Raw genomic sequence first — 21,490 nt, 5'->3', positions numbered from 1 at the left:
TTTTGTTGTTTTCTTGCTCTTTGAGTTGGGAGTCTTCACTTTCTTCTATACCTTTTATTCTCAGGTTCAGTCTTTTCATTGTGTCCTGCATTACTTGAATGTTTTGAGATTGAAGATTCTTGCTTTTTGTGTTTTCCTTGAATGTTGTGTTGATGCCTTCTACTGTATCTTCTGCCTCTGAGATTCTCTCTTCCATCTCTTGTTTTAGTTTGTGACGCTTGCATCTGTGACTCCTGTTCTTTTTCCTAGGTTTTCCATCTCCAGAGATGTTTCCCTTTGAGTTTTCGTTAATGATTCTATTTCTATTTTTAGATCCTAGACAATTTTGTTCAATTCCTTCACCTGTTTGGTTGTGTTCTCTTGTATTTCTTTAAGGGAGTTATTTATGTCCTTCTTAAAGTCCTCTATCATCTTCATGAAATGAAAGTTAGATCTGGGGCTGGTGAGATGGCTCAGTGGGTAAGAGCACCCGACTGCTCTTCCAAAGGTCCAGAGTTCAAATCCCAGCAACCACATGGTGGCTCACAACCATCCGTAATGAGATCTGGCGCCCCCTTCTGGAGTGTCTGAAGACAGCTACAGTGTATTTACATATAATAAATAAATAAATCTTTAAAAAAAAAAAAAAAAAAAGAAAGTTAGATCTGAATCTTGTTTTAAGGGTGTGTTGGGGGTATCCAGGGATTGCTGTGGTGGGAGAACTGGGTTCTGATGTTGCCAAGTCAAATTGGTTTCTTTTGATTATATTCATATGCTTACCTCTCAATATCTGGTTATCTCTGGTGTTATCTAGACTTCCTATCTCTGATTGGAGCCTGTCCTTCCTATGATCCTGTGATCCTGGGGAGTGGAGCTCCAACTTGGGTGTGGGCTGTGTGAGATCGGGTCCAGCACCCAGGCTCTGCTCCAGACTGGCACAGGTGGGAACTGAAAGCACCATTGAACATTTAATTAGGAAAGGCCATCAGCCAAATGTTTATATGATGCTCACACTGACACCAGTCAAATATCAAGGTAACTTTGGAGTCAAAATCTCAGAATTTGCCTACCTGATTCTTCATTTAGATTTTCAATACATATTCATTATGTGGAAAGCAGGTGGTTCCCTTCCTTTTTATAATTATGTATTATTTATTTTAGATTGTAAATTAAGTTATAACTTGTAACTGAAGAAATACTTATACATTTGTAACCCCAGAGGGATTCTTTTCTTGGAATCGATATTGAAATTAAGAGTTTTCTAGTATGTGAGTACTATGCTAAAGGATTTTCTAAGTAACAACTACCACTATAATGGCATCTTTTAAACTTTCAAAATAAAACAATCCCTCCAAAAAGAAAAAATACACCCTAATTCTTAAAGTTTATGATATTAAGAAAATATAACTTATATATGCACATTACTTCAAATTTCTGATATATTTAATGATTGCATGGCTAAAGTCATAGGGTAGTAGATATTAGGAACTTTGAATATGGCTTAGCATTTGAATGCTTGGCTAGCATGGGCAAGGCCTTCAAATCAATTCACAGCATATACATAAAGCATAACCAGAACAGATGTCTTTTCTTAGATTTAGTACTGCATCTTTCCTCTCTACGAGTACATGTGGGTGTGTATATGTCTGAATATCTGTATATGTGTGTGTGTTAGTGTGTAAGTATGTATGTGAATGTGTATTATATATGTGTGTAAGTCTATGTGTGTGTGTATAAGGGTACATATGAGTATATGCATATTTGTGTTTGTATGTGAATATGTACGTATGAATGTATGTGTGTGCATGCATGTATGTATGTGTGCATATGTGTATATGTGTGTATATATCCATATATATATATACATATGTATGCATATATATATATATATATATATTACACACACACACACATACATATATGTATTTGTATAGCAGTTTGCCTGATTTCTTGAAGACAGAACTCTTTTCCTTTAATCAGAAAAGTATGGTAATGTGGGAAAGAGGTTTGAGTAAGTGAACATATCTAACCAGAACAAAAAGATTCTAGGTCATTTATATATGTTCCAAGATTTTTGTTTTTTGTTTTTGTTTTTGTTTTTTGGGGGTTTTTTGGAAGGATGTTAGTGTAATTTTTAGTGATGAGTTATTTTAAGTTGTGATGCACAGGAAGTTTCCACATCCTTCTGGAGTGTTTTTATCCAAAGAAGAAAGCAAGCTGACTTTTATTGTTCTAAGGAGAAGGCATGTTGTTGGCTAAAAGTTGGGTTTATGAAAGACATTGTCTTCTAAACACATTCTTCCTAAGCTGCTGCCCTCTGCTGAAGTTGAGAGTATTTAGTGACATACCAAAATAACTTTAGGAAGGAATAAATATGTTTGTCATTAATTCTAAGACTCAGGAAATGCAATTTTAAAAATAATAATTGTTCTCTGATGAAATTCATGATTTCTTAGGATAGGAAGGAAAAGTATCTTTTCAATCAATTTGTGACTTAATGCCAGCTGGTGGAATGAGCTGAAAAAACTTGAGTTATATGTTATATTATTTTGAATGTGTTGTTTCCCTCTAAGGCAGATGTCTAACTTGCAGTCTTGCTGCCATGGTAACTAGCTCTCAAACTTCAATCTTCTCCACCCAGTATGCCAGATGTAGCCAACAGAATATGTGTAACTTTTTGTATGCCAATTCCACCTGACTGTTGGGAAATCCTAATTTAATTTGCTTAATTTTTACTTCTAGGCATCACAGCAGAAGTGCTGGTGGTGGCCTCTTTTGATGAACTTCAAAGAAGGGCATCAGAAGCAAGAGGGAAGATCATTGTTTATAATCAGCCTTACACTGGCTATGAGAAGACTGTGCAGTACCGGATGCAGGGAGCTGTGGAAGCTGCCAAGGTGGGGGCTGTGGCATCCCTCATCCAATCAGTAGCTTCCTTTTCCATTTACAGGTGAGTTGTGATGTTTGTTTGAAACACCTTCAAAAATTAGTTTTCCACGAACAGGAAGACATTATGAAATAAAAGCAAACCATCCAAATGAAAATACTGATAGTTCATGGAATCTCCTCCCATCCCACATTTGGTAATTTCATTGTAATATTTTCTTTGGCCTTTTTAGTATTCCAAGCATTGCTTATGAACTCCTCTGAAAGATATTTCACACTAAAAATGATCCCATAACATTCTTTCTATAATTAACATACTGTGTTGGAGGGAGAGCTGAGTTAATGTCTGTGCTTCATCCAAGATTCTTAATGACTGCAGAGGAGGCCAGGCTGTTTTCCATGTTGCTACAGAAGTCAAACAAAAACATAGTGGGTAACATGATGGGAGTGTCTCTCTTGTCATAGAATGAGATCTTACTGGACAACTGTATTCTTCAAAACTGCTATTTGGAGCTGTGGGGACATCGCTGGTTGACCTTAATTAGTTCTCATCACCTGGGGTTCACAGTCAGAAAATAGTTATACAGAAGTACACAGAGGACGATGAAGAATTTTTATTTTACAGAGATAAGATGTCCTCCCTGGGGAGCAGGATAGTACAGGTTAAAAATTTGCCCACTGGGAGTTTTGTGAATGAAGTTCTAGTTACACCAGTATCACAAAGCTAAAAATACTGTTCTTTGTAAAGTCTTTAATGGGTTCAAGACTGTTGAAATAATGATTGGATCATATCCTTTGGATGGTCAGTATTCCCAGGAGAGAAATCCAAACGGGGCTAGCTTACTTCCCAGAACACCTCAGCTACTTGGAATAACAAACTCAGCAGTCTGTGGTCATTCCCCATGATTTCACTTGTCATGAGGCATAAATTATGAAATGAGTCTGTTGCTGTATGAAACTGGAACCTAGCCATGAATCTTTATTAAAAAACTGAAACTCATAAGACTAATATATTCCCAGATGACTTAATGCACACCAGGGCTCATTGGCATGTCTTTTATTTGTTTGATGTTTGTTTTGATTTTTCTCTCAGCATAATAAAGACATCTGGAGACTTAGGCTGCAGCCTGGAGTGAGAATATTTCAGCATGGGCCTTCAGGATATTAGCCTTTAAAGCTCAGGGTCAGCAACTTTTACTATGTAAAAATATCTTTTCTTCATGTGTCTAAATCTGGACTGCTTATAAGTTTTCATGGACTTTTATAGTCAATATCCCACTGACCTTGTAATGCTATAACCCTTTTGGCAACATATATGGATATAAAAACAATGCTAGCCATGACATACTTTGTCTTTGAGTACCTTCACACATGCCATGATACCAACCTGAAGGACCATGCAAATGGGGCATCATTTCATCATTTCTCCATAGGAAAGTAACCTTTTAGACAACTGAATATTTAGAGATAATATTCAGAGAGCTAATATATTTACTTCTTTTAACCTCAAAAGTAAAAATCAAGATAAAATGAAATTCCTTTGTTCCCTCATTGTTTGTTTCAAAAACCCAATTTGTGTTCAGCATATTTTATATTTCTATCTGTATTTCTTCATCCTTCATTCACCACATATTACTTTATGTGGCTTTTGTGAGTACTAGGAAGGAACTCACTAAAGCCACAAAGAGTGACCAATTTCTCCAATACTCTAGAATTTTAGAACATTATTTCAAGTATACCTCTCCCTATGTACTCTTCTCCCTCATGTCCCTTCCTCTTCTTGTCCCTTTCCCTCCCCCTATGTCCCCCATCTCCCTAATGCCCCTCTATTTCCTATGTATCTCTCCTCCTGCTACTCTTTTCTCTCTCTTTGTCCTTTCTTCTTCTTCTTCCTCTCTTTTTCTCTCTATTTCTTTGGCCACAGATTAAAATGTTCTACTTAAGCATTTTCTATCAGCTCTATAAATGTTCTGTCATAAGTTAAAGGTGCATGTATTCACCTAACTATTGATTCTTCTTGAAGTCTGCCCTGCCCATCACACAGTCCTTAGTTAGACTTTTCTTTTTCCTTGGCCTTATTTCCAGTAGTCAACAAGGCTTCTGCCCTATGTCAAGCATTCCAGAAGATGCAAGTAGAACAGCCCCATTCCCTAGCACCTCTTTAGAACTATGCATAGTTTCCTAACATTGCATCTTTTCTCTGCTCCCTCCATTCGCTGTCTCACTGTCATGCTCTGCCCTTCATTGTCTGTCTTAGGCCTTTTTTTTTTTTTTTGAGAACATTTTTTGATTCTCAGTTATAGTCAGGTGATCTTCATAGTCAGGTGTCTTAGTCAGGGTTTCTATTCCTGCACAAACATTATGACCAAGAAGCAAGTTGGGGAGGAAAGGGTTTATTTGGCTTACACTTACTGCTGTTCATCACCAAAGGAAGTCAGGACTGGAACTCAAGCAGGTCAGGAAACAGGAGCTGATGCAGAGGCCATGGAGGGATGTTCCATAATGGCTTGCTTCCCCTGGCTTGCTCAGTCTGCTCTCTTATAGAACCCAAAACTACCAGCCCAGAGATGGTCCCACCCACAGGGGCCTTTCCCCCTTAATCACTAATTGAGAAAATGCCTTACAGTTGGATCTCATGGAGGCATTTCCTCAATTGAAGCTCCTTTCTCTGTGATAACTCCAGCTGTGTCAAGTTGACACAAAACTAGCCAGTACATCAGCTGATCTTCCCCTTTTTAGGACATCATCCTATATACCCTCTGTATCTAATGTGCCAGTGGCAGTTTTGGCGTGTGCTTCGATAGCATAGACTACTGCTAAGAAGCACCTTTATACCACAGTCACTTAATGAAATAGAAGTTTTTTTTTTTATTACTCACAAACCTGTTAACAGGAGGCAGTTACTTCTTTCCATCTTATAGGTCTGTACCTCTGAGTCCCGAGTCTTCTGCATTGAGCCAAACAAGAAGTTGATAGAAAGCTCATAGCCCAGAAGGTTTTCCCAGGGTTACTCTTATCCAGGTCCAGAAATAGCATATCACCTTCACTCAATTTCTCTTGGCTGGCATGCCAATACATGGAGGCTGAGAAATCCAGTTTATCTTTATTTCCAAGGAAAATGAATTTGGTGGAATCAAAAACAAATCAAAACAACAACAACAAAAAAAAACCTTTTCAGTTTGCCCAATGTCTGAATACACACATACCGGGGGGAGGGGTGTAGAAAGTCTATTTGTAATATCCAGCATAACATTTGATGTATAGTAGGATTCTGGAAATGTCTGTTTAAGAAATGAACTCTATTGAGATTGTAGAGTAAATCTTAACAGTGATGATAACAAAGCAATTGACCCATTTCCTACTGTTCACTGGCCATGCAACGTAAATTCTTCATAGTAAGGTTAACAGAAGCTAACAATGCCAGAGAAAAGGATATGCATTGCAACCCATTGCTGTTTGCCTTCATTATTAAGGAGTCCTCACAGGACTGTTTCATTGGATAACTCTGAACAGTATTTTGAATAAACACTCATACCAAGACCCATTTTTGGAGAACTATGATTATGTGATGTCCTCAGCAGACAGCCCATTGCTTTCTGACAGTATCCCCTCCAGGCTCTTTTGTTATTTTTTTTATTGGCTATTTTCTTTATTTACATTTCAATGAGTCTCACCATGTGTGCTCTTTGGTTGGTGGTTTAGTCCCTGGGAGCTCGGGGGGGGGGGGTAGGGGGGGTGTGCTGGTTAGTTCATATTGTTGTTTCTCCTATGGGGCTGCAAACCCCTTCAGCTCCTTAAGTCCTTTCTCTAGCTCCTTCATTGGGGATCCAACACTCAATTCAATGGATGGCTGTGAGCATCCACCTCTGTATTTGTGAGGCAGTGGCAGAGCCTCTCAGGAGAGAGGTATATCAGTCTCCTGTCAGCAAGCACAACAGTGTCTGGATTCGGTGGTTGTAAATGGGATGGATCCCCATGTGAGTTAGTCTCTAGATGGTCATTTCTTCAGTGTCTGCTCCACACTTTGTCTCTGTAACTCCTTCCATGGGTGTTTTGTTCTCCCCTTGTAAGATGGATAGAAGTATCCACACTATGTTCTTCCTTCTCATTGAGTTTCATGTGGTTTGTGAATTATATCTTGGGTATTCCAAGCTTCTGGTCTTCTGGGCTAATATCCACTTATCAATGAGTGCATATCATGTGAGTTCTTTTGTGATTGGGTTACCTCACTCAGGATGATATCCTCCAGATCCATCCATTTGTCTAAGAATTTCATAAATTCATTGTTTTTAATAGCTGAGTAGTACTCCATTGTGTAAATGTACCACATTTTCTGTATCCATTCTTCTGTTGAGGGATATGTGGGTTCTTCCCAGCTTCTGGCTATTATAAATAAAGCTGCTATGAACATAGTGGAGCATGTTGGAACATCTTCTGGGTATATGCCCAGGAATAGTATTGCTGGGTCCTCAAGTAGTACTATGTCCAATTTTCTGAGAAACCGCCAAACTGATTTCCAGAGTGGTTGTACCAGCTTGCAATTCCACCAGCAATGGAGGAATCCTCCTCTTTCTCCACAACATTGTCAGCATCAGCTGTCATCTGAGTTTTTCATCTTAGCCATTCTGACTGGTGTGAGGTAGAATCTCAGGGTTGTTTTGATTTTTTGTTTGTTTGTTTGTTTGCATTTCCCTGATGACTAAGGATGTTGAGCAATTTTTAGGTGTTTCTCAGCCATTCAGTATTCCTCAGTTGAGAATTCTTTGTTTAGCTCTGTACCCCATGTTTAATAGGGTATTTTTTTTTCTTCTGGAGTCTAACTTCTTGAGTTCTTTGTATATATTGGATATTAGCTCTCTATCAGATGTAGAATTGGTGAACATCTTTTCCCAATCTGTTGTTGGCCTGTTTGTCTTCTTGATAGTGTCCTTTGCCTTACAGAAACTACATTTTTATGAAGTCCCATTTGTCGATTCTTGTTCTTACAGCACAAGCCATTGGTGTTCTGTTCAGGAATTTTTTCCCTGTGCCCATATGTTTGAGGCTTTTCCCTACTTTCTCCTCTATAAGTTTCAGTGTCTCTGGTTTTATGTGGAGTTCCTTAATCCACTTAGATTTGACCTTAGTACAAGGAGATAGGAATGGATCAATTCTCCTTCTTGTACATGATAACCACCAGTTGTGCCAGCACCATTTGTTGAAAATGCTGTCTTTCTCTTCTGTAAGTTTCAGTGTATTAGAGATTCTGTTTTCAAACTTAGAGCAAAAAGAAGACCGTTCATTTTATTGATGCTTTTGTAATGATCTGACCTTTCATTCACTCTTGAGATCATGAGATCCTTTGTTTTTCTGAATGTTAAATAGCATTTATTTTTGTAATGAAAAATATTTAAATCATAAATATAGTTACTTATAAAGAAGCTCTATATAACAAAACAGCATTGTGGAGCTATTTGTTTTAGATTACTTCTGAAATTTAGCATAGAAATTTTACAGGCCCTAATTGTGAATAGGATGAGTTAGAAATCTCTCTTTCGCTCTTCCGGTCAGAAAAGCACCAGGGTAGCTAGGGCGCAGGGTCGGCTGACACTCACTCGCCAGCTACCCACAACACCCACCACAGGATCTTAAGACTTCTGGTGAGTGGAACACAGCTTCTGCTCCAATCCAATTGCGCGCGGGACCTGAGACTGCATTAGTTAGGGAAGCAGAAACCGGCCTGAGTAGGGCCACAGGCCTCATCCGGCCGGATCAGCACCGGAGTAGCTAGAGCGCAGGGTCGGCTGACACCCGCCAGCTACCCACGACCCCCGCCACAGGATTTTGAGACTGCTGGTGAGTGGAACACAGCTTCTGCTCCAGTCCAATCACGCGGGACCTGAGACTGCTCTGGTTGGGGAGGGAGAAATCCGGCCTACATAGGGCCACAAGCCTCTTCCGGTCAGAAAAGCACCAGGGTAGCTAGGGCGCACGGTCGGATGACACTCGCCAGCTACCCACAACACCCGCCACAGGATCTTAAGACTTCTGGAGAGTGGAACACAGCTTCTGCTCCAATCCAATTGTGCGCGGGACCTGAGACTGCATTAGTTAGGGAAGCAGAAAACCAGCCTGAGTAGGACCACAGGCCTCTTCCAGCTGGACCAGCACCGGGGTACTGCCAGCTACCCACAACCCCCGCCACAGGATTTTGAGACTGCTGGTGAGTTGAACACAGCTTCTGCTCCAATCTTTAAACAGTGACAACGACAACAACTAACCCCAGAGATTACCAGATGGCGAAAGGTAAACGTAATAATCTTACTAACAGAAACCAAGACCACTCACCATCATCAGAACCCAGCACTCCCACTTCGCCCAGTCCAGGGCACCCCAACACAACGGAAAAGCTAGACACGATTCTAAAAGCATATCTCCTGATGATGGTAGAGGACTTCAAGAAGGACTTTAATAACACACTTAAAGAAATACAAAGGAACACTGGTAAACAGGTAGAAGACAATAAAGAGGAAGCACAAAAATCCCTTAAAGAATTGCAGGAGAACACTGCTAAAGAGTTACAAATCCTTAAAGAAAAACAGGATAACCTAGTCAAACAGGTAGAAGTCCTTAATGAAAAACAGGAAAACACATCCAAACAGATGATGGAAATGAACAAAACCATACTAGACCTAAAAAGGGAAGTAGACACAATAAAGAAAATCCAAAATGAGGCAACACTGGAGATAGAAACCCTAGGAAAGAAATCTGGAACCATAGATACCAGCATCAGCAACAGAATACAAGAAATGGAAGAGAGAATCTCAGGTGCAGAAGATTCCATAGAGAACATCGGCACAACAATCAAGGAAAATGTAAAATGCAAAAAGATCCTAACTCAAAACATCTAAGAAATACAGGACACAATGAGAAGACCAAACCTACGGATAATAGGAGTGGATGAGAATGAAGATTTTCAACTCAAAGGACCAGCAAACATCTTCAACAAAATTATAGAAGAAAACTTCCCAAATATAAAGAAAGAGAAGCCCATGAACATACAAGAAGCCTACAGAACTCCAAATAGACTGGACCAGAAAAGAAATACCTCCGGACACATAATAATCAGAACAACAAATGCACTAAATAAAGATAGAATACTAAAAGCAGTAAGAGAAAAAGGCCAAGTAACATATAAAGGCAAGCCTATCAGAATTACACCAGATTTTTCACCAGAGACTATGAAAGCCAGAGGATCCTGGACGGATGTTATACAGACACTAAAAGAACACAAATTCCAGCCCAGGCTACTATACCCAGCCAAACTCTCCATTAACATAGATGGAGAAACCAAAGTATTCCACGACAAAACCAAATTCACACATTATCTCTCCAGGAATCCAGCCCTTCAAAGGATAATAACAGAAAAAAACCAATACAAGGACAGGAACCACGCCCTAGAAACAACAAGAAGGTAATCCCTCAACAAACCTAAAAGAAGACAGCCACAAGAACAGAATGCCAACTTTAACAACAAAAATAACAGGAAACAACAATTACTTTTCCTTAATATCTCTTAATATCAATGGACTCAACTCCCCGATAAAAAGACATAGACTAACAAACTGGCTACACAAACAAGACCCAACATTTTGCTGCTTACAGGAAACTCATCTCAGAGAAAAAGATAGACACTACCTCAGAATGAAAGGCTGGAAAACAATTTTCCAAGCAAATGGTATGAAGAAACAAGCTGGAGTAGCCATTCTAATATCTGATAAGATTGACTTCCAACCCAAAGTCATTAAAAAAGACAGGGAGGGACACTTCATACTCATCAAAGGTAAAATCCTCCAAGAGGAACTATCAATCCTGAATATCTATGCTCCAAATACAAAGGCAGCCACATTCATTAAAGAAACTTTAGTAAATCTCAAAGCACACATTGCACCTCATACAATTATAGTGGGAGACTTCAACACACCACTTTCACCAATGGACAGATCATGGAAACAGAAACTAAACAGGGACACAGAGAAACTAAGAGAAATTATGAATCAAATGGATCTGGCAGATATCTACAGAACATTCTATCCTAAAACAAAAGGATATACCTTCTTCTCAGCACCTCATGGTACCTTCTCCAAAATTGACCACATAATTGGTCACAAAACAAGCCTCAACAGATACAAAAATATTGAAATTGTCCCATGCATCCTATCAGATCACCATGGACTAAGGCTGATCTTCAATAACAAAATAAATAATAGAAAGCCAACCTTCACCTGGAAACTGAACAACACTCTTCTCAATGATACCTTGGTCAAGGAAGGAATAAAGAAAGAAATTAAGGAATTTTTAGAGTTCAATGAAAATGAAGCCACAACATACCCAAACTTATGGGACGCAATGAAAGCATTTCTAAGAGGAAAACTCATAGCTCTGAGTGCCTCCAAAAGGAAACTAGAGAGAGCACACATTAGCAGCTTGACAACATACCTAAAAGCACTAGAACAAAAGGAAGCAAATTCACCCAAGAGGAGTAGACAGCAGGAAATAATCAAACTCAGGGGCAAAATCAACCAAGTGGAAACAAGAAAAACTATTCAAAGAATCAACCAATCAAGGAGCTGGTTCTTTGAGAAAATCAACAAGATAGATAAACCCTTAGCCAGACTCACTAGAGGGCACAGGGAAAGCATCCTAATTAACAAAATCAGAAATGAAAAAGGAGACATAACAACAGATCCTGAAGACATCCAAAACACCATCAGATCCTTCTAACAAAGGCTATACTCAACAAAACTGGAGAACCTGGATGAAATGGAGAAGTTCCTAGACAGATACCAGGTACCAAAGTTGAATCAAGATCTAAACAGCCCTATATCCTCCAAAGAAATAGAAGCAGTCATTAATAGTCTCCCAACTAAAAAAAGCCCAGGACCAGATGGGTTTAGTGCAGAGTTCTATCAGACCTTCAAAGAAGATCTAATCCCAGTTCTTCACAAACTATTCCACGAAATAGAAACAGAAGGTACTCTACCCAACTCATTCTATGAAGCCACAATTACTCTGATACCTAAACCACAAAAAGACCCAACAAAGATAGAAAACTTCAGACCAATATCCCTTATGAATATTGATGCAAAAATCCTCAATAAAGTTCTTGCTAACCGAATCCAAGAACACATCAAAACAATCATCCATCCTGACCAAGTAGGTTTCATCCCAGGAATGCAGGGATGGTTCCATATACGGAAATCCATCAACATAATCCAGTATATAAACAAACTCAAAGACAAAAACCACATGGTCATCTCCTTAGATGCGGAAAAAGCATTTGACAAGATCCAACACCCATTCATGATAAAAGTCTTGGAAAGATCAGGAATTCAAGGCCCATACCTAAACATGATAAAAGCAATCTACAGCAAACCAGTAGCCAACATCAAAGTAAATGGTGAGAAGCTTGAAGCAATCCCTCTAAAATCAGGGACTAGACAAGGCTGTCCACTTTCTCCATACCTATTCAACATTGTACTTGAAGTCCTAGCCAGAGCAATTCGACAACAAAAGGAGATCTAAGGGATACAAATTGGAAAAGATGAAGTCAAAATATCACTCTTTGCAGATGATATGATAGTATATATAAGTGACCCTAAAAATTCCACCAGAGAACTCCTAAGCCTGATAAACAGCTTCAGTGAAGTAGCTGGATATAAAATTAACTCAAACAAATCAATGGCCTTTCTCTACACAAAGAATAAACAGGCTGAGAAAGAAATTAGGGAAACAACAAACACCCTTCTCAATAGTCACAAATAATATTAAATATCTTGGCGTGACTCTAACTAAGGAAGTGAAAGATCTGTATAATAAAAACTTCAAGTCTCTGAAGAAAGAAATTATAGAAGATCTCAGAAGATGGAAAGATCTCCCATGCTCATGGATTGGCAGGATCAACATTGTAAAAATGGCTATCTTGCCAAAAGCAATCTACAGATTCAATGCAATCCCCATCAAAATTCCAAATCAATTCTTCAACGAATTAGAAAGTGCAATCTGCAAATTCATCTGGAATAACAAAAAACCTAGGATAGCAAAAACTCTTCTCAAGGATAAAAGAAACTCTGGTGGAATCACCATGCCGGACCTAAAGCTCTACTACAGAGCAATTGTGATAAAAACTGCATGGTATTGGTATAGTGACAGACAAATAGACCAATGGAATAGAATTGAAGACCCAGAAATGAACCCACACACCTACGGTCACTTGATCTTCGACAAGGGAGCTAAAACCATCCAGTGGAAGAAAGACAGCATTTTCAACAAATGGTGCTGGCACAACTGGTTGTTAACATGTAGAAGAATGCGAATCGATCCATTCCTATCTCCTTGTACTAAGGTCAAGTCTAAGTGGATCAAGGAACTTCACATAAAACCAGAGACACTGAAACTTATAGAGGAGAAAGTGGGGAAAAGCCTTGAAGATATGGGCACAGGGGAAAAATTCCTGAATAGAACAGTAATGGCTTGTGCTGTAAGATCGAGAATTGACAAGTGGGACCTCATGAAACTACAAAGCTTCTGCAAGGCTAAAGACACCATCAATAAGACAAAAAAACCACCAACAGATTGGGAAAGGATCTTCACCTATCCTAAATCAGATAAGGGACTAATATCCAATATATATAAAGAACTCAAGAAGGTGGACTCCAGAAAGTCAAATAACCCCATTAAAAAATGGGGCTCAGAACTGAACAAAGAATTCTCACCTGAGGAATACCGAATGGCAGAGAAACACCTGAAAAAATGTTCAACATCCTTAATCATCAGGGAAATGCAAATCAAAACAACCCTGAGATTCCACCTCACACCAGTCAGAATGGCTAAGATCAAAAATTCAGGTGACAGCAGATGCTGGCGAGGATATGGAGAAAGAGGAACACTCCTCCATTGTTGGTGAGATTGCAAGCTTGTACAACCACTCTGGAAATCCGTCTGGCGGTTCCTCAGAAAATTGGACATAGTACTACCGGAGGATCCAGCAATACCTCTCCTGGGCATATATCCAGAAGATGTCCCAACCGGTAAAAAGGACACATGCTCCACTATGTTCATAGCAGCCCTATTTATAATAGCCAGAAGCTGGAAAGAACCCAGATGTCCCTCAACAGAGGAATGGATACAGAAATTATGGTACATTTACACAATGGAGTACTACTCAGCTATTAAAAAGAATGAATTTATGAAATTCCTAGCCAAATGGATGGACCTGGAGGACATCATCTTGAGTGAAGTAACACAATCACAAAAGAACTCACACAATATGTATTTACTGATAAGTGGATATTAGCCCAAAACTTAGGATACCCAAGATATAAGATACAATTTGCTAAAGGCATGAAACTCAAGAAGAATGAAGACCAAAGTGTGGACACTGTGCACCTTCTTAGAATTGGGAACAAAACACCCAGGGAAGGAGTTACAGAGACAAAATTCGTAGCTGTGATGAAAGGATGGACCATTTAGAGACTGCTGTATCCAGGGATCCATCCCATAATCAGCTTCCAAACGCTGACACCATTGCATACACTAGCAAGATTTTGCTGCAAGGACCCAAATATAGCTGTGTCTTGTGAGACGATGCTGGGGCCTAGCAAACACAGGAGTGGATGTTCACAGTCAGCTATTGGATGTATCACAGGGCTCCCAATGGAGAAGCTAGAGAAAGTACCCAAGGAGCTAAAGGGATCTGCAACCCTATTGTTGGAACAACATGATGTACTAACCAGAACCCCGGAGCTCTTGTCTCTAGCTGCATATGTATGGAAAGATGGCCTAGTCGACCATCAATGGAAAGAGAGGCCCATTGGACTTGCAAATTTTATATGCCCCAATATAGGGGAATGCCAGTGCCAAAAGAATGGGAATGGGTGGGTAGGGAAGTGGGGGGTGCTATGGGGGACTTTTGGGATAGAATTGGAAATATAATTGAGGAAAATTTGTAATAAAAATATTAAAAATTAAAAAAAAACAATCCATATGTGACTTTATAGCTGAAATAGGAAAGGATTGTCAGCTATCAAGTTTACAAAAATAAAACAAAAATTCATTTTGAAAAAAAAAAAAAGAAATCTCTCTTTCTGTCTTTCTGTCTCTCCCTGTTTGTCTCTCCTCTCTCTCTGTCTCTGTCTCTCTGTCTCTGTCTCTGTCTTTCTCTCTGTCTGTGCGCGCGTGCGTGTGCGTGTGTGTGTGTGTGTGTGTGTGTGTGTGTGTGTGTGTATGTCTGCATGTTAGAAGATAGTCTCCAATTTTGTACCTTCATCACTATTATTCTTCAGGTAGGCAACATCTACACTTTTTGTTTTCTTGTTTGTTGTTTGTTTTTTTTAACATATATTTTTATTAGATATTTTCTTTATTTACATTTTCAGTGTGCATCTACAATTTTTGATGATCAATCTGAGTCTTTCATTGACCTGGGACTTTTCAAATTGTTTGGGCCGGCTGGCCATGGAGCTTCAGGAACCCATTTGTCTTTTTCTCCCAGTCTTGGGATCATAAGCATGTGCCTTCATGCTTGCTTTTGTTGTTGTTGATGATGATGATATTGTGGGTTTTTTTTTTATTTTGTCTTAATGTAAACTATGGAGAACAGATTGACATAGTGACAAGCAAGCATTTTAGTGAAAGCACTACGTTCTAAGCCCTAGTCATCATTATACTGTTGTTCCTTCAGAAATATTCTATCTAGGCAGGCAAATAGACTCAGATGATCAGTCAAATGGATTTTATATGTAGTGTGAAACGCATGGTTAGGCAAAAGTATGGAGGAAGACAATGACCACAAACTGAATTTTATGATGCTACTGAGCTATGGTTTAAATTGTTTTAATTAATTCTTTATGGAACACAATAGAAGTAAAAACTAATATTTATACTTAAGAAATTCAGAATAGATAAAGGGCATACCAAGTTACACAGCTTATGAAGAACTAGATTCAAACTCATATCTTCTTGAACTGAATTCTTTGTTCATTATTTCATCAGTCTGAGGAGTTAATACTGTAGGATCCTAGAGGAGATAACAGGAATCTTGGCCCCAGTTCACTGAAAGTGTGCCCTTGGGGTATAATCTACAAAAGGTATTAAGACATTCTATGTAAGATGGAGGCAAAAAATTGGAGTCATAATGTATTGGGATGATATACAGGTGGACAAATTTAGTTGGAGCCAAGTCTACTCAGGGATCAGAGCAATAATTTTGGGGTGAGCAGAGCAAAAAGATTTGAAGAATCTAGTATGTCATATTGGAGAGTTTTCAGTTTATTGCAGAGGAAATGATTGTGCGGCCACCCTCTTTCTAGTTCCTGGGATGGTATCAGCCACTACAACCTTGCTGAAATATAAACCTTTAGACTCCACCTGAGATCCAATAAATTGAAAGGCCTAGGGTGGAAGTCCAGCAAGTGATTTCACAAGCCCTCTAGAAAACTACAGCTTTATAAATGTTATCATGCATGTGTGCTTTGCCTCCTTGGAGAAGGAGAGTTAGGGTGTCCTAACAGTGAAGAATAAAAGAGGTCCTAAATGATTGGGGTAGGAGAGCAAGATGATATGAACAATTCAAATCCAAACTAAAATTATATGATACCAGCCTATACTCAGTCAGTTAAGAATTTTTTAAAAGTCATGTATTATATAACAATTGGGGTTTGTAGATTCTAAAGTAAAGCCAGATTTGGTGACATATCTACCATACTCTGTAGGAAAACTTTAGTCAAACAAATTAACCCCCACCTAAGTCCTTTCTGATAAAGTCTGTTTCCACAGTGCCTAATGTCAGTACTCTCTTTTTCTTCTATTTCCCTAATTGATCTTACGTGCTAGTGGCTCTATGTAGTTGAGTTTAGTCTTTGTTCTAAGGATGCCTGCCTTAGGGAGTGCAGTGCTTTAGACTTTAGGGTGAAACTTAACCATTTTGACTTTTTAGACATTTGGAGCTTGAGATAACTGTAAAACAGCCCCCTTAATCTGATCTTTACATTCTGTAAGAAAAACATTGCAGCAGCTAAGCATTTTCTCTTGTCCCTGTTTTGGATCATTCAGAGCAATTTAACAGTCAAAGCTGCCTTCCTTGCCATGCGGTGCACCTTGAGACTTCTGCCTTCTGCTTTCTTTGCATGTGATCTTAAAAATGTAAAGTAAGTTTTATGTTAGCCCAAATAACATTAAATTCAGGATGTGACTCTATTGAGACAAACTTTTTTTTTTGTTTGTTTTGTTTTGTTTTTTTTTTTTAATATTTTTATTACATATTTTCCTCAATTACATTTCCAATACTATCCCAAAAGTCCCCCATAGCGCCCCCCATTTCCCTACCCACCCATTCCCATTCTTTTGGCCCTGGCATTCCCCTATATTGGGGCATATAAAGTTTGCAAGTCCAATGGGCCTCTCTTTCCATTGATGGCCGACTAGGCCATCTTTCGATACATATGCAGCTAGAGACAAGAGCTCCAGGGTTCTGGTTAGTACATCATGTTGTTCCAACAATAGGGTTGCAGATCCCTTTAGCTCCTTGGGTACTTTCTCTAGCTTCTCCATTGGGAGCCCTGTGATACATCCAATAGCTGACTGTGAACATCCACTCCTGTGTTTGCTAGGCCCCGGCATCGTTGAGACAAACTTATATTTTTGTCACCAAACACTTTTTTCCTACTTTTCGTTTTTTTTTTTTTTTTTTTTCGAGACAGGGTTTCTCTGTATAGCCCTGGCTGTCCTGGAACTCACTTTGTAGACCAGGCAGGCCTCAAACTCAGAAATCCGCCTGCCTCTGCCTCCCAAGTGCTGGGATTAAAGGCGTGCGCCACCACCGCCTGGCTATTTTCCTACTTTTCTTCTCCATTGCACTAGATGTTAGAACAGACTATGAGTTTTAATCAGCTAAGAATGCAAAAGGCTATCCATTATATTGCTCTGATAACTTTATGATCACCCAGGGTAAGAATTCACTGAGGTACTGAGATACTTAGAAACTTGGCTTCATAAATATGACCTGCTAATGTTTGTGTCACATGGCCTTTTTGCACTGCAGTGATTCTCAACCACTGCATATCAGGTATTTATGTTACAATTTATAACTGACAATTTCAATTATGAAGTAGCAACAAAATAATTTTATTTTGGAGGGGTCACCACAACATAAAGAACAGCATTAAAGCATTGCAGCATTAGAAAAGTTGAGAACCACTGGTGTTCTATATTGATAGCCTGAATGAAGAAAAACAGAAGCGGAAAAGAAGCAATTAGGGTAACTTGACTAAAAGTTGATGAAACATTGAGCTATGGAGAGAGCCAAATGAATCCAGGTGATGATTATGAAGTGTCAGAGAAATGGAGAATGCTATACCAATTGGCAAGAAAGATGTGAAAGGGTATATAAATTCATCTATAGAATGATATTCAATTAATACAGAGTCGATAAATGACAAAACTGAAGCCCTTGTTGGGCTACATCACAGAGTTAAATAGCTTCAAACAGGGTGCTGATTAAAGTCATTACAATTTATAAAACATTCTTTTTCTTAAGAAAGCATCTTGATGAGATTTCACATGAATGTTTTTAATCAGAAGCCAGCTTAAAACACTCTGAGCAGAGGTGAAACATCTTAAGAGATCTACTTTGAAGCCAACTATTCTCAGAGAGCAAAAATAAAGCTTACTACTCCATTTTTATGAAAAAATGATGCTGCATAATTCACATTTAGATAGTCTTGATCTTTTGATGTCCTGGTGGTTTGGTTTTTTACTGTGACCTTTGGATAATTATCTACCAAGCTTGATTTAAACTGTTTAGAAATATGGTTGCTATGGAGTAGGGTGGGCATATGTGTCTGCTGGTGCAAAACAAGGAAAAGCCACTCTGAACACAATACAACTGGGAGACCCTTAATTACAAGCACTTTTCCTCCCTCACTTTGTTTTTGTTTAATGCACTCTGAGACCCATAACAGATGCTCAGTAATCAATTCCAGTGCTAATTCTCATCACCTATGCAGGTAGAGGCCAATGTGCTCCCATGGGGGAAAGCCAGAGAAAACCTACACAGAATGCTACAGTTTTTCCTTCTTACCCTCTTCTTCTTTCCCTTACTCTGTGGCTTTGGGAAAGTAATTCTTGTCTTTGTCATTCACAAACGGTCTTTAATCTTTGCACTCAGGTCACTGCTTCATGTGGTTTGACAGGCATCCTACACATTTCATTTTAGAGACTCAGGGACTGCACTGTGGGTCCTGAGTTTTGTGTCAGAGTGCTTGGGAGTGTTAAGTCATTTGCCAGATGTTTACTCTTACCAAATACTGAATCTCCATGTGCCTCAGTTTCATCTACAAAATGACACAGAGTTTTGTGTTGGCTAAATAGGATAATGGCATTACCTGGTACATAGTATGTTTTATTTTGTTTTGTGTGTATTCTTGCTTGTGTATTGGGGTAGGGATGCCCATGTATGTGCAGGGGTGTAGAAGTCAGAGCACAATGTCAGCTGCTGGTCCTCAGAGGCTGTTTAATTCATGTTTTGAGATAGGCTCTTTCATCTGTCTAGAATTTTCAATATAAACTAAGTTGGCTGACCTTCAAACATGAGGTATTTAGTCATCTCTGCTTCCAGTACTTGGATTACCATGAGCAGGGAATTTTACTCAGATCCTCATGCAAATACTTTATAGACTGAGCCTTGCCTACATAGTTAATATTAAATATATTAGGATAGTATTGTCTGATAGTTTTATTCACTATTGATTGTCTGTAGTTAGTGAATGAAAGAAGAAAGAAAATGAATGTATTCTAAAAGGGAGAGGAAAATAAAATGTATGAGGAAGACAAGGAAGAAGGAAGGAAATCTTGGCTTATTTAATATCATCATGATTGATGAATTATAATCGCAGTTATATGGCTGGTAGGCAAACAGTAATATTATATTTTCATTTATTCTCTATCTTCACAACTTATATGTTTATTTATCTGTTTCCCTTTCAGATTGACAATTTGTTCTCTCTGATGATTTGAATAAGCTTGGTTCAGTGAGTGGCACTATTAGGAGGGGTGGCCTTTTGGAGTAGATGTGGCCTTGTTGGAGGAAGTTTGTTATTGTGGGTGAGGGCTTTAAGATCTTCATTCTAGCTGAACTCTAGAAATTCAAATAACCCCATTAAAAATGGGGTACAGAGCTAAACAAAGAATTCTCAACTGAGGAATACCGAAGGGCTGAGAAGCACCTGAAAAAATGTTCAACATCCTTAATCATCAGGGAAATGCAAATCAAAACAACCCTGAGATTCCATCTCACACCAGTCAGATTGACTAGGATCAAAAAAATTCAGGTGACAGCAGATGCTGTCGAGGATGTGGAGAAAGAGGAGCGCTCTTCTATTGTTGGTGGGATTGCAAGCTGGTACAACCACTCTGGAAAGGAAGACCAATGCATGAATACTTCATTCCTCCTTAGAATGGGGAATAAATTACCCATGAAAGGAGTTGCAGAGACAAAGTTTGGAGCTAAGATGAAAGGATGAACCATAAAGAGAGTGCCCCACCCAGGGGTCCATCCCATAATCAGCTACCAAACACAGACACTATTGCATATGACAGCATGATTTTGCTGAAAGGGCCCTGATATAGCTGTCTCCTGTGAGGCTATGCCAGTGCCTGGCAAATACAGAAGTGGATGCTCACAGTCATCTATAGGATGGAACACAGGGCCCCCAATTGAGGAGCTAGAGAAAGTACCCAAGGAACTGAAGGAGTCTGCAACCCTATAGGTGGAACAACAATATGAACTCATCAGTACCTCCAGAGCTCGTGTCTCTGGCTGCATATGTAGCAGAAGATGGCCTACTCAGCCATCATTGGGAAGAGAGGCCCCTTGGTCTTGCAAACTTCATATACTCCAGTACAGGGGAACACTAGGGCCAAGAAGTGGGAGTGAGTGGGTAGGGGAGCAGGGCAGGAGGGGGGTATAGGGGACTTTTGGGATAGCATTTGAAATGTAAATGATGAAAATATCTAACAATAATAAAAAAAGATCTTCATTCTAACACCAGGCAGTGGTGGTCCATGCCTTTAATCCCAGCACTTGGGAGGCAGAGGCAATCGGATTTCTGAGTTTGAGGCCAGCCTGGTCTACAGAGTGAGTTCTAGGACAGCCAGGACTACACAGAGAAACCCTGTCTCGAAAAAATCTAAAATAAAAAACAAACAAAGAAACAAAAAACAAACAAACAAAAAAAAAACTTCATTCCACCTCCCTAGAAGCCAGTCTTCTAGCTGCCTTTAGAACAAGAGGTAGAACTTGCAGCAACTCCACCCCCACATCTTCTTGGACACTGTCATGCTCATGCCTTGACGATAACTGACTGAAACTCTGAACCTGTTTACCAGCCCAAATTAAATGTTGTCCTTATAAGAGCTGACTTGGTCATGGCATCTGTTCATAGCAATTCAACACTCCTATCAATAGCTCATGGATGCCTGTGCCCATATGTGCTTCTCTTCAGTAAACATTTGACATCTTGGTGAACTTAATTTTTAATATATTCCAATCCATTCATTGATTCAGTAAGCATTTTTTAAGTGTCTTATA

The 21,490-nt window shown here is 39.2% G+C and overlaps 1 protein-coding gene across 1 annotated transcript in view; it reads left to right on the top strand.

The window, feature by feature from the left end:
• Cpq (carboxypeptidase Q) overlaps positions 1–21,490 on the top strand; it is a 517,237-nt gene that overhangs the window by 135,508 nt on the left and 360,239 nt on the right. The window contains exon 3 of the mRNA XM_021183241.3: positions 2,722–2,929. Within this exon, the coding sequence (XP_021038900.1) occupies positions 2,722–2,929 (208 nt within the window). The remainder of the gene's footprint in view (positions 1–2,721; positions 2,930–21,490) is intronic.

Source organism: Mus caroli, unplaced genomic scaffold (genome assembly GCF_978045245.1).
Source record: "Mus caroli unplaced genomic scaffold, Mus_caroli_1 scaffold_16, whole genome shotgun sequence".
Classification (NCBI taxonomy): Eukaryota; Metazoa; Chordata; class Mammalia; order Rodentia; family Muridae; genus Mus; species Mus caroli.
The sequence above is the reverse complement of the archived record's forward strand: the minus strand, read 5'-3'. Positions and strand labels throughout refer to the sequence as shown.